The following is a 15,137-nucleotide window of genomic DNA, read 5'->3' as shown; positions in this document are numbered from 1 at the left end:
CCATAAGAAGAGATCTTTAGTTTGGGATCCTAACTAAATTTTATCACAACACCAGCTTCTATCCTTCCCCATAAAAAAGTACATGTTGAGCAGCGTGGAGCTGAAATGTCTTGGACAACCACTGTGACTAGATCATAGGAGGAGATCCAGGTGCTGGGAACCTTCAGTGATCAACTGAGATTGAGGCTGGTCACTTGGAGTTCCAGGCGGTGGACCTGAAGTGATCAGCTTATATAGTCTAAGGATAAGCAGTTGACTCATCTTTTAGCCAGTGCTAAACAAGCCTCCCACAGACCACTCACCTTTCTTCAACCTCTTGTATGGTGTCACTTAGCGGCCTATTGCGGGTCTCAGTCAGCAGACAAATAGCAGCAATTCCAGATAAAACAGGGGCTGTACCAAAGATGATAGCTGGCAGGACCGGGATGTGGTCTCCAATTAAGTGAATCACTGGAGCAACTACAGACCCAACTCTAGCATTCATGTCCGAGAATCCCATACCCGTTTGCCTGAAACAAATTGAAAACATGATAATCTCATGGTTACGGAGATATGGCTGCACATCTTCATATATAGGTGTATGGCCTTTAGCATAGTTTTAATCTATTATATTTCCAATTATGTGTATGGAATACTCAACCATTTCTAAAAACTAAAAAGACTTCCTCCCTTCATATTCTCCTTTGCCTTGGTCCTATTTTGCCTTATATTAAAATTGACAACTCCATACAGGGAACTAAAAGATCCTTAAGTTGTGATATTCCTCCGACTATCTTTACCTTTTATCTGTATCTACTGTCACTCTAATGCCTCTACTGTGGTGCTTTTGTATTATTGTATTATCATGCTGCTGTAACACACTGAATTTCCCCATGGTGGGACTTTTAAATTATTATCTTATACTGTATAAAGTAATCTTCAATGACTCCTCCTCCCAGTGTCTGTTTGAAAGACAACTGGCTGGAGCAGCACATTTTCTTCCTCTGTATTAAGCTCCACCCACTTATCTAAGCCCAACGCCCTCAGTTGGTCTCCCATCCAGAGAGCAGCAGGAAATTAACCCCTTTGTTCTCTGCAGACAAGACTAGCACTGCTAGGGGGCCCTCTTTGTTTAGGTTTCACAACTGCATAGATTTGTCAGCCAACTAGTGGCGACATCTGTTTGCAAGATCAGTCTTTAACGGTTTGCACCCATATTTCCTAATGTCATATAGTTTCACGCTTACCGTATCTCAGTAGGGAAGAGCTCTCCAGAATACAGGTAAGCACACATAAATGCCGAGGCACAGAAGCCTTTCCCCAGGGCAGCCAGCGCTGTTCTCAGGACTCGCATGTCTGCAAGGACAACATAGGAGGGAGAATGAATACAATGCAGCTGCCTCATACCACTTAAAAGCAGGAAATAACCTGAAACCCCTTTAAATCTGCATAAAGATTGCTGTATGGGTATGAGAGTATAAACAGAACAAAGTCCCGTATAGAGACTGGAATGAAGATAGTCACTAGAACTTACCGACTGGTACAAAGATGTTGGCAATAATCATGGCGCCAGCAAGGATAAGGAAAGTGCCCTGCGTCACCCGTCTCCCTACATAGCTCATAGTCAGAGCCGCCACAAACTTGGCTGGGACATCAATGGCACCAAAGCAGAATTGTACGAGGTAGACACTGATTCCAAATTTCTGCAGGTCCATAGCCAACCCATAGTAAGCAAAACTTGTTGAAAACCTGAATGTAATAAAATATGGATTATTAGAGGATATACAGCATCTTCTGGTTCATTCACTGCTTTTATTACTGGGCCTGACATTACTGTATAGATTGATGCCTTATCTTAGACATATTTCCAGTTCTCAAGTCCACAATAAATCATTGTATTCCTCATGAACCAGCCATTCTGAATCATCTCCTCATAGAACTCAATGTTATGTCGTTCCTCTGTTATTCTTCCTACAAATTTATGAATAAATTGACAACAGGGCGTTACCAGTTTGGGCAGTGTCCCTGCACATTCTGACACAGTCCAGTCAGTGCTACAAGAGTCAGACTGTAAAGACACATCACATTGACAAGAGGAATGGTAACACCCAGTTGTCAATTTATTCATAAATCTCTAGGAGAAATAACAATGCAGAATTCTAAGAAAAGATGATCCAGAAAAGCAGTGGCCAAATACAGATATTTAGTGACCAGGCAGTGATCATGATCTAGGTCCCAAAACCCAAATAAACTCACCAGACCATCATCAAACATCCCGTGATACGCCTCATTCCTGGTGTGCGGATGAGATCCAGTATGGAGTGCGAGGACTTCCTGTTGGAAATTTCATTTTGCATTTCTGCAATCACCTCCTGTAAATATAAAAGCAAGACTGGTGAAATACAAGAGTAATATGGACATTGTTCTAGGACTACCTTTTATCTTAGATCTTAATCAATATCTCAAGTGAAAAAAAAAAAATAGAAAGTCTAAAGGTTTTATTTCTTTATTTTTTTTTAAGAATTAAATATAGGGGTTATCGGGGTCATAATAAAGTTTCCCAGTATATTCCCTGGACTGGTTGAGCCTTATCCTAAGTGCTAGTTAACCCTTAAGGCTTAAACCATACTAATATACACTTTGATTCCCTGGAGCAACATTTATAACCTCTGGAGGACAGATGGGGAGACAGGAATGTTCTATATCCCCTGTAGCAATCACAACTCTTACTGACTCCCCTCTACTCGGATCGCAGGCCCACTGAGTAAAGTGGTGGCAGAGTGTCAGCATTGAAGGCCCCTCAAAAACAGTATCCATATAATACTGCCATATAGTATGGCTATAATAGTATCATCAATCAACTAAATAACAGAACTATATACTGTACTGCCAAAGTTTCCATCAAATATCTAGACTTTATCTTGTTAATTTTTGATGCTGTAGGCCCTGACTCATTCTAAGAGACAGACACCTTCAGCACATGTCACCCCTCCTATACTGCAGCACGTTACCCATCCTTATACTGCTGCCAAGATATCATCCTGAACATGAATTAAAACACCTGCTTTGCTGTGTCTCATCCACATGAAGTAGCCTGGCATAAACTGTAGATTTTGTGTCTCTCTCTCTCTCCCCCCCACCCCCATTACCTCTTTTGTCATTTTAAGTCCTTCATCGAGTTTGCCATTCAATCTTGCCACACGACGCAGGTTAGTTAGGGCTTGGTCTGTCTTTTTATTTAGAATAAGCCAGCGGCCAGACTCTTGCAAGAACCTGTGTCCAAAAAAAAAAAAAAAAAATGAACCACTTAGAGACTGTTCACATGGACAAGTAAATTGGCCGATAGACAATACAGCAACTTGATTGGCATTTGTTATAGAGTATTAGGCTAGCTTTACATGGAGGAGTCCACCATGGATTTGGGAGTGGATTCTCCTTGGCAGGTCCTGAGCCATGTGTGACTCCTGAATCGGTGGCCACAGCAGTCGCTGATAAGAATCCGGTGACATATGCGAGTGATGTCACTGCTCCTTCTCAACGCTGAGGCCACTGAATGGATGCGGCAGTCACGTGATGGTCACATCTATACATGTTCAATCACTTTCTATCGAGTCTATACACTGCAGTTCTCATAGAATGATGAAAGAATATCTAAGCAGTGAAGAGGATGATGATTATGGTGACGGTATGAAGTACTCACCAGGAATATATAAAGAAGAGGTAAAAAGGGGCAGTAACGGAGAACTGCAGCCAGCGCCAGTCACGTATAGCGTATGCCAGTCCTGACAGCACCATCTGACCGGAGGTGAAGACGTAACCAATGAACGTGCCCGCCAGTGTCCGCCCTTTCACCGGCATCCATTCCAACACTGCCAAAATAAAACAAACCCAAGAAATGAGATTATAATTTCAATGTATGTATTTCCTATATGGTCTTTGCAACAAAACAGATGTGAGCAGACGAGTTGCATTTACAAATGTTTTATGGTTTATATTGACTGCGCCTTTGGCGGATTTTATTTGCTTCTCTTTAACATTATGATCTATAGTGATGGCACATGGTCTGTATATGGTATGGGATCTATAGTGATAACATGATCTATTTCAGGATATAAATCTATAGTAGTTCTATAGTGATGGTATACAGTTTGGTCAGTGAAATATGATCTATCATAATACATGATTTATACGTACAGGTTTTATGGTATTGTGAAGGGACAGTATATGACTTATGGTGACGATATATGGTTTATGAGCTATAGTGATAGAATATGGTGCGCAGGTCTATATGATGCCTTTCATATTATTAGATGTATAGTGATGATATAGTAATAGTATATGGACTCCAATCTTATTTCTGCAATATATTGCATAGAAGATACTCACTTAAGCACAGTGTGTTGAGTAAGACGCTGGAGAAGGTCATACCACTGATGAGTCTGAAGAACACGTAGCAAGGGAAGTTGGGAAGGAAGGCAACAAGAGATCCTGCTACTGACATTTGCATATATGACCAGATGAGGATTGTTCTACGTCCAAATCTAAAAGCAGAGCAGAAAAGTCAAAACTGTACAGAAAATAGAGACAAATTGTGACATGGAAATTAGAAGTAACCGCGCAAGGCACAGGACTGGTTTGTGGACATTGACCTGAAAGGCATTAGTATAAAACGGATACTCCAAAATATTTCAGTGGCTGCTCACCTTTTGGGGTTGTGATAGAGTCACAACACCCACTGAAGACATATAACCAATAGATGGTATACTGGTGACGGCTGCTGGCTCCTCCATCACATATGTAGGAAAGAAGGACCTGATCCAAACAGCGTTGAAAACCGGGATGGGAAAACAGTGAACCAGCGCCTGTCCTCCAGTCATCCTCCGAGAAATCCACGCTTTTATAGCGGTCGACAGCTACATGGCAAGCTATAAGTGCACGGTTTTCTCGGGGCGTGGCTGGAGGACAGGTGCTGGTTCACAGTTTATCCATCCTGGTTTGCACCGCTGCTTAGGATAGGTCATCAGTACGTGGTTGGTGGGTGTCCAACACCGTAAAACCCGCAAACAGCTGTGGCATTTGAGTGAGCGCTGCAGCCTCTTCACTGAATACTAAACAGTGCCATATATTGCATAAGGGCTGTGCTTGATATTCCAGCTCAGCCCCATTCACTTAAATGGGACTGAGCTGCAGCTGTACCATGACTGATGGATGTTTTGTCATTGGCACAGGAAAGAGGTATCCTCAAACGGGTGATGGCGTCCCAGTTGTTGGACCCTCACTACTCTATCCTGAGGATAGGACATCTATATTTTAGTCCTTCAAATATTACACATTTTTAACAAATTTGGAAAAATGTAATGTACCTGTCTGAAAGACCTCCAAAAATAGCTCCTCCGAGCAGAACTCCCACCATATACACCGACTGCGCCATCTGCCTCATGGGGCGCAGGTCACAAACCAGATCCCACTGTAAAGAAGAACAAAAAGATAGAATAACCCATTGGGACAGTCCCTTACTTATGGGTATTTCTAGGGTAAAACCATATTAATGAAGCCAATAGTATTCTTGCCTATGTCATTAAAGAACTAAGACATTTGCATTTCCTATGGATACAGTACATATGCAGCGACAAATACCATGGACTCTTACCTCTGTGATAATAGAGGATCTTATAACACTCTTGTCATAGACCCAGCCATCAACGCAGGTTTCTATTTCCACCTCGGTGATATTTGCCAGAGTACCATTGAAATCGAGTAAGCTCCATTGGGGCTCTTTGAATCTCTGGCATCGGGCTGGCTGACCTCTCTCATCAGTGGGCACCGTCACCCGCAAGACATCCTGGTAGGACAGACCCTCTGTGCCATTGAGACCAGGTTTGGGCTGGCAGTGGTGGAAGGGGAAAGCAGCAGTGAAGTTCTGTAGGAAGTTGTGGCAGGCCACCATACAGACCGGAAATGCCAATAGTATACTGTGGAGAATCTGGAAGGTGCCAACGCCGCCGATCCGATCAAGCAGATCTGCAAATGCCATGTTGCCAGTCTATGCCGTGAAGCAGAATCAGAAGGACTGAACTACCAAATGATAAAGAAATATATGAAAGTACATTCAGATTAAAGCACAAAAGAGAAAATCTATTTTTTATTTTTGTTTTCAGTGTTCTGAAACATTATATTTTCCAATGACTTTTCATTGTTATGTTCTGTGATAAAATATGTTGTAGTAGTTTAACCAATTGCAGAAGTTTGGGTTAACTCTTCTACATCTGTGTATATTGGGGGAAATTAAAAATGGGTCAATATGACAAGCAGGACAGAGAATTAGCCAGATAAGCAAGTACCAAGTGATATTGATGGCTGCTACAGATACAAAGATATGTCTATATACTCACCTGGCAGGTGGGCAGCTGTTCCGTCAGAGGATTGGTGAATGTAAGGAGGTTACTAGACTTTGGCTACAGTCCCACTTCTGCACCAGGTAGGTGTTGGGCTACAGATCTTGAAGGCAGCAGTTTCCCTTATATACAGTTCACACCTTGCGGGAAGATCACTGACAGTAAGTTTAATGATTCACACAGATTCTAAGAAATTGGAATTCAAGACAGAAAGTTCATCATTATCACTTTAGTAAAAGCATCATCCATCATAGAACATGGACTTCACAGTTACAGTAGGTTCAGCCCTGGCCGACGTGTGGCGGAAAGCCCTGAGGATATTAAAATGTGGCTTTTAATATGGACGATAGATAGATAGATAGATAGATAGATAGATAGATAGATAGATAGATAGATAGATATGGTTGGAAAAAAATGGGATAGTAGAAAGATACATAGATATATAAACAAAGAAGAGATAGCTTATAGATAGATAATATAAAGAGAGACCAATACATTAGATATATAGACAAAGAGATAGATATAGCTAGATAACAAATAGATAACTAGATAGATATACAAGATATTCAGATAGAAGACAGACAAATAGAGCTGGTCCCTGAAAGGATGCTAGATTGCAATGTCCACAAATAGGAATGTTTTTCCCTCTTCAAAATATTAACTATTTATGAACTGCTACACCTGAAAATCCCCGTTCACTAATAATTTATCTATGTATTAATGTCACAGGCATATTAGGCAGATTTACTAATCCTGTCTAATATTTAGACAGTGTAAACCTAGACCAGTCAGTCCGAGAATGTGCGGTGGCTGATATTGGATGAGAAGTTTGGTTCATTTTTAGACTGTCCAGTCTAGAACCTCTGCTATTGGTTGGCGTACTTACAACAAAACTGCACCCAATGATTTGTGCACGCTGGGACATCTTACATCATGCCCATTCCTCACTAAGGCATGCCCACTAGGTCCTGGCCCTTGTGATACACACCAACAAAAAAGGGCTAACAGAATGAAAGTACTGTCAGTTCATTTTGATAGATAGATAGATAGATAGATAGATAGATAGATAGATAGATAGATAGATAGATAGATGACCATCAGGTCATAGAGTATTATATTACATAAGCAAATGCTCACCATTGTTTGTATTTATTTTATTATGCAATAAAATCCTATTAAAAGATTAAAACAGATTTAATGTTGCCTTACAAGCCTGAGCACTCCCATTAACAGAGTGAGAATGTCTACATTAGTCACTAACTTTTCAACAAATTTTGTAGAAATCACTTGTACAAGCAAATATAAGAGACCAAGTATCAGATCTCCACACTTCGTCCACTTCGCTGGCTCTTTCATTAATGTCGCCTCCCTGATATACTGACATTCACCCTGACATCTCTGTTTAATTGATCATGCTAGACCAAGAAGGGCACTGCAAGTCAGTTGTCAGATTGCAGCACACAAAAGAAGTCTATGGAGAGGTAAAGGGGAATAAGTGATCAGAAGCTGAGTGAAAGAGGTGAGGCACAGGAACAGAGACTGAGCAGCTAAAAAGGAAGTTTCTATCTCATCCCAAGTTCTTTATCCACATCAATTCAGGACAGTGCATATATATCACATTTAATCTTATTGACGCTTGTGAGAGAGAGAGAAAGGAACACAGCTTTTTTGTTGTAGATTTTGCTGCAGTTTTTTCAGCCAAAGCCAAGAATTGCTGCAAAAGGAATATGAATTATATAGGAAGTTCTCATACTTCTACCTTCTGCTTAATCCACTCCTGGCTTTGGCTCAAAAAAAAAAAAAAAAAAAAAAAAATGGAGTAAATGATAAGTCTGTTGGATCCAATGGCCCGCCACCAGCGCATCCCTTTTTAGGAAGCAGATTTTATAAAAATGTAAACTTCAGAAAACCTATATATGTGCCCCATTGTAGTAAAGATTTGTGCAAAGTTGTTGAACAGTTAAAGAAGATCTTTCATCACCTCTACCAACTCCAACTCTTTGCACCCTCCTATTGGTGCTGTTACACTGATTCTGGCACAGTTAGAATTTTTTCCCTAAACCCTACTGTTCCCAAGAAATCCCTGCTGTTCATTTCAGCACAATCAGGCTCTCTTCAGTCAGATGGGTGGTCCTTGTCTTTCTGCTTCAGCCCAGGGCCGCCTACTTGACCGTAGAGAGCATCGTTGTGCTGAAAGCAACAAAAAATGGTTGCTGGGGAATGGTTGGTGCTAGGGGAAAAAATAAAATAAATTTATATATATATATATATATATATATATATATTCTCAACTGCACCAGAGTCAGTGGAGTGGCATCTTTAGAAAGATGAAAAGAGTTGGTCGTGAAAGATCCTCTTTAAGTATACGTTATTTAAGCTGGACTGGGCTGATCACCTGGAAGCGCTGCACATAAAGAGTCACAGCAGGCTCTACCTGCTCAGGAGGCTGAGGGCCTTTGGAGTCCAGGGGCCACTTCTTAGGGCCTTTTTCACCTCTGTGGTAGTATCAGCCATCTTCTTCAGAGTGGCCTGCTGGGGGAGTAGCATACCAGACAGGGACAGAAATAGACTCGACAGGCTGGTTGGAAGGGCCAGCTCTGCCCTGCGGAGACCCCTGGACCCAGTACAGGTGGAGGGTGACAGAAGGATACTGTCCATGGTGAGGTCCATGCTGGAGAACAACTCCTATCCCATGTATGATACCATGATAGCACTGGGCAGTACTGTCAGCGACCGACTGCTTCACCCAAAGTGTGAGAAGGAGCTATCAGAGGTCCCTCCTCCCAACCGCAGTCAGGCTGTATAATCTACATCAGGCTAAGCGGAGATCACATCACACAGAGAACTAAATGATCATGAGTTTTTTTTGTTGCTATACTCCTAGTATCTTTTTCTATCTGCTATGAGCTTGTATGCGTTCTCTTTTAATATATTACTGTATTATCTATGCTGCTGTAACACGCTGAATTTCCCCATGGTGGGACCATTAAAGGATTATTTTATCTTATCTAACAATTTTTTTTTTTTTTTTTTTTTTTTTTTTTTTTTTACAGTGACAGAATACCCAAGACATCAGAAATATAAGTTTGTGAAATCAGTGGCAAACTGATTTTGCTAAATTCAATTTGATACAATGCATTAAATACACGGTGGCACGGAACTTAATCTTAACTCTTTCATTGGTGTCAATGAATCCGTATAACAATTTCTATTAAAGGGGTGATCCACCTTTTCTAAATCTGGATCCCTTTAATTAGTCTTATTGTATATGTATCCCTACTAAGAGGTTACACTTCAAAATTCTTGTGTATTATACGAATCTGTGCCAGCATGAAGTGCCAGTGCGCGGTGCCAACAGTCCGCAGTGACCCATAGTCATGTCCAGAGCAATGAACCATAGACCTCGTCTCCGCCGTGACTAATTACCAGGTATAATATTTAACAGGTAAGAATTAGATTGACCTTTTATATCATTTCTAGGTACATCAAGCTAAAATTATCTAGTACTGTAAACCTTTATTGTACTGCCTATTATAGAGATGGCCGATTCAGATCCAGTTTGTTCCGATTAAAGACAACATTCTTTCAAGCCCCCAAAATTTGTAGTGTAGACATATTCATGTTCTCCATTGGTCATATTCCTAGATGTGTTTTTTTTTTTTTACAGATTTTTTTGTTACACAAGAGTCCAAACTGTAAAAAGGTCCTGCATACTGTACATTCACAGATCATGTATAGCACACAGTTATGTGAATACAGCTTCAATAGGTCTTGTTGGCAGCTATTCATCCCAACACCCCCATACATAACCAGGCTTAGTTCAGCTGAGTAGTACAGCTTTCTCGAGAGGGGGGGAATGGGGGGGAATGGGTTGGGAAAAAAAATAAAAAATAAATTCACCTTAAAGGGATCCTATAATTCAGACGACATTTTTTCTAAGTACCACGTCGCAATAGCCTTAAGAAAGGCTATTCTTCTCCATGCCACCGTTCAACTACAATCCCGGTTCTTGTCGGTTTGTAAATTAGCTCTCTCGCAGCACTGGGGGCATCCCCAATGCTGGGAGAGAACGCTCCAGTGCCGCCTCCATCTTCTTCAGCAGCGTCTTCTTCAGCTTCTTCTTCCGGCTGTGGCTTATAACTTCTAAGGCCTCCGGCCTTGGGCAGAGCAGACTGCGCATGCTCATAGGCCATGAGAAAATGGCTGCTTGCATAGTATTATAAGCGGCCATTTTTTCAGGGTCTGTGGGCATGTGCAGTCTGCTCTGCCCAAGGCCTAGAAGTAAGAAGACACCGCCTGAAGAAGAGCATGAAGAGGCCATTTCTGACGAAGATGGAGGCGGCGCTGGAGAGAGTTCTCTCACAGCATTGGGGCTGCCCCCAGTGCTGCGAGAGAGCTAATTTGCATACCGACAAGAACCAGGATTGTAGGCGAACGGTGGCACGGAGAAGACAACGAAAGGTAGGAGAAGAATAGCCTCTCTCAGGGCTATTCTGACGCGGTACCGTGATAACGGATGGCACACCGAGTACATCCATGTGCTGTCCTAGGTTGCGCCATTGTAGGCTTCAATGAGAGAGTCCATAACAGATTAGGATCTACTCTATATTTTGCGGCATGAACTTTTGGCTCACACACAGATCAGCGAAAATCATGGTTGTGCGCATGGTTCAATAGAAATGAATGGGTCAATGTGCTATCCGGGAAAAGCATAGGTAGCACTCCGATCTTGCACACGGTCATCTGCAAAAGGCCTTAGCGCAAGTCATCAAGGATTGGGGAGAGCCGATGGGGAATGAATGGTCCTCCCAGCCACTTTTATTATTTATTTATTTATTTATTTATTTATTTAAACATGCACCGGTGTTTATTATAGAAATTTTTTACAAAAGAAAAAAAAAAAAAAAAGCTAGCAATAAAAGAAGCTGCATTTCCGCAATGTGGGGGCCTTAGCCTTAGGGCAGGGGGTACAGAGCCTACGGCTCTCCAGCTGTTGCAAAACTACAACTCCCAGCATACATACTTGCTCTGCTGTTCTTGGAACTCCCTTAGAAGCAAATGGAGCATGCTGGGAGTTGTAGTTTCGCATCATCTGGAGTGCTGAAGGTTCCCTACCCCTGCTTTAGGGGCTGTTCACACATAGGAATTTGACATTGATTCAGCGGAGTGTGAGTGCACAGCTCGAGCCCCCCTGTTAGTTAGTCCCCATTTATCTGGCCCTAATCAGAGAAAGCAACAATTGAATACTGATGCCCTCACTGACATCCCAATGTGGGTAACCGGAAAATAAAGAGGATTTCATTCTTCCACCATGTGACCCACGGTCATGTCCACACAATACAAAAATTATCAGTGGCAAAAACAGCACCATATAAAATACCATATACCACATATACAGGACAAGGAGGTCAGTCCAGGTAATAATATCTAAAGCATCCTTAGAAAGACTTTGCCTATGAATTATTTCCTTATCTTCCCAGTATCTGATCCCTGGCGCATATCATCTATTTATTCTTCATGGCCTCCGGCATTGCTTGTGACGCTACAGCTGTCAATGAATGCTGAAGTTGGCACGGCTCGATGCCATGTTACCTTGCATGCCACCCAGAGGGTTTACATGTTAATAGAGGCACAGACCTCTTGTGACAGCTTTCCAAGAAGACTACTGTCTTTTGCAGGAAAATAAAAAATCATTATTTAATCCCTTCCCCCTTTACAGTGTTTATCATGTAGTATAAAAGGGAGAGATCTGCAAAATTTATTCTGCGACAATACAAGCTTTGGCTATAAGAATTTTTTTTATGTTGTATTATTTTTGCACAGTAAAAACTTGTGCAATTATATTCTGAGAGCCATAACTTTTTTCCCCCTTTGATGGAACAGTGTGGGGGCTTATTTTTTTCCTAACAGGCTGTAGTTTATATTGGTAGCATATAGGGATACATGCAATCTAAGGGTTGGTTCACACTAGCGTATATATTCCATCTGGGGAGAGTCCGCCCGGACGGAATACAATCACAATTGCAAGCGCTGTGCTGTCAAAGTGCACGGACCCCATAGACTATAATGGGGTCCGTGTGCTTGCCGTTCACTGCCTGCACGAATCATTCGTGTTTTGGCAGCACAGCGCTTGCAATTGTATTCCGTCCGGGGTGGGGTCTCCATGTGGACTCTCCCCAAACGGAATACATACGCTAGTGTGAACCAACCCTTAAACAAAAACGGGATTTTTTTTTTTTTTACTATATTTTTCTTATAGATATAGAGTTGGTGGGAACACAGCCCAAACTCACATGTAACACAACGCAGATGATCCTCTTCTAATGCTCAGAAAATTATTCCCTCGGCTGGAAACATGATGAACAAGCAACTATCCCAATAATCCAGCAATCCAAGAAGGGATCCAAAAAATAAAAAATGAAGTTTAAAACTCGGCCTTTAATGTCTTCATAAAACTGGATACATGCCAAATCAACCATGATAGAAAACCCACATGGATATCGTCTACGTGTTGCAGGATACAATATCCCTTAGTCATAGGATGAACTGAATCTGACAAAACTCTCCTTAAAAAGACATGTCCCTATACACAAACCCTCCCAATCGCTAATAAATATATTGGAACCACATGATAAATTAACCCATTGAATCTGGTGGCCAATCAAAAACAAGGCCAATGTCGTACCACAAAGCAAAAAGATTTTTGACACATGAACGAAATATAACAAAAAAGCGTTGTCTGGAGAGGGCGCTGTACACAATCCAAGCTGCTTGAGGTCTAGTGTGAAGTTTCCACAATCACTAATGGTTTGGGCAGCCATGTCATCTGCTGGTGTAGGTCCACTGTGTTTTATCAAGACCAAAGTCAGCGCAGCCGTCTATCAGAGCACTTCAGGCTTCCCTCTGCCCACAAGATTTTTGGAGATAAATTTTCATTTTCATTTTTTGTAATAGATTGAAACTAGTTCATGAAATACTTTCCTCTCTGCATGACTTGTGCGGAAAACACACAGACCCATTATAGTCTATGGCAGGGGTAGGGAACCTTTGGTTCTCCAGCTGCTGTGAAACTACAACTCCCATCATGCTCCATTCACTTCCATGGGAGTTCCAAGAACAGAAGAGCAAGTCTGCATGCTGGGAGTTGTAGTTTTGCAACAGCTGGAGAGCCGTACGTTCCCTAACCCTGGTCTATGGGGTCCGTGTGCTTTCAGTGCTCACCGCTTGTCATTGCGTTCGATATTCCGTTCGGGGGATCCCGATGTCGACTCCCCAAACAGAATACCCAATGCAGATGTGAACCAGGCCTAGCTTAGAAACCAAAATGCTTCATGCTTGAGTAATTTCTGTCTCCATTTGCCTCCACGCTGCGGTCTAGAAACCTGTTCAATAGCTTGAAATTCAGATGAGCTAAAGTCGCCCTGATGATGGGAGAAGAAATGTGTTGAGGCTTCAGATGATTTTACCGTTCTTACCATGATACTTACCACTCTTCAATAAGGTATTATGAAACTTTTTTATTCTTATGTGTGTCTCTGCTTTTTTTACGTTCCATATTTTTCACATTTATAATGTTTTTTTTGTATACCACATTTCATCGCTTTCTTTTTTTTTTTTCTTAAATGTAGATTATGAGCCCCACATAGAGCACACAATGTACATTTTCCCTATCAGTATGTCTTTTTTGGAATATGGGATGGAAATCGTTGCAACCACGGAGAGAACATACAAACTCCTTGCAGAAAGTTTTTTGCCCTTGGCGGGATTTGAGCACTGGGTCTCCAGCGCTGCAAGGCTGTAGTGCTAACCACTGAGCCACCGTGTGGCCCCCATTTCATTGCTTTCTAATAAGTATTGTTCTATGTATATGTGATGTATATAACATTTTGTTTCAAATGCTAACGCTTTTTTATTATATTCCGTTTGTATGTCAAAAATCTTTTTGCTTTGTGGTATATCGCTGGCCTTGTGTTTGATTGACCTCCAGATTCATGTGGTTCTAATATATTTATTAGTGATCGGGAGGGTTTGTGTATAGCGACATGTCTTTTTAAGGAGAGTTTTTATAGATTCAGTTCATTCTATGACTAAGGGATATTTTTATTTATTTATTTTTTAATTGTAGATTGTGAGCCCCACATAGAGCTCATAATGTACATTTTTCCCTATCAGTATGTCTTTAGAGTATGGAAGGAAATCCACACAAACACGGGGAGAACATACAAACTCCTTGCAGATGTTGTCTCTGGCAGGATTTGAACCCAGGACCCCAGTGCTGCAAGGCTGCAGTACGAAACACTGAGCTACCATGTTGCCCCCACTAAGGGATATTTTATCCCAAAATACGTAGACTATTTCCATGCGGTTTTTCCATCATGATTGATTTGGCGTGTATCCAGTTTTATGAAGACATTAAAGGCCCCATTCCTTATTTTTGGGATCCCTTCTTGGATTGCTGGATTATTGGGGTAGTTGATTATTCATTGCTCATTGGGGGGGGGGGTATGTAATTTGCTCTGCTGTCACTTTATATAGAAGTTCATCATGTTCTGCTTGTTTTTTTTAATAAAATTTTAAGGCTAATGCAAAAAAAGCTTTTTTTCTTACATAGTTTTTCATGCACAAGGAAATATATAAATCTTTGCCTTTTTTTAATGTTTTGAATTTTTTGTTCACTTTTTTTAACAATCTTTTTGGTCCATTACAGTAGCAGATAGACCAATAGAGTTATCGTGCCAGAATCAGCTCCGCGTTACAATGTGC

General features: G+C 41.3%; 1 protein-coding gene across 1 annotated transcript; it reads right to left on the bottom strand.

Moving 5' to 3' along the window:
• Window positions 1–298: 298 nt before the first annotated feature.
• LOC142212548 (solute carrier family 22 member 20-like) lies at window positions 299–6,013 on the bottom strand. Its single transcript, XM_075280508.1, has 9 exons — window positions 5,630–6,013; window positions 5,343–5,446; window positions 4,366–4,520; window positions 3,680–3,848; window positions 3,129–3,252; window positions 2,236–2,351; window positions 1,514–1,728; window positions 1,227–1,335; window positions 299–509 (listed from the first exon to the last, which is right to left on the bottom strand). Exons 1-9 carry the CDS (start codon window positions 6,011–6,013, stop codon window positions 299–301), a joined length of 1,587 nt encoding a protein of 528 aa, XP_075136609.1.
• Between the last annotated feature and the right edge of the window lie 9,124 nt (window positions 6,014–15,137).

Source organism: Leptodactylus fuscus, chromosome 7 (genome assembly GCF_031893055.1).
Source record: "Leptodactylus fuscus isolate aLepFus1 chromosome 7, aLepFus1.hap2, whole genome shotgun sequence".
Classification (NCBI taxonomy): Eukaryota; Metazoa; Chordata; class Amphibia; order Anura; family Leptodactylidae; genus Leptodactylus; species Leptodactylus fuscus.
This window is presented reverse-complemented; position numbering and strand designations above follow the sequence as displayed.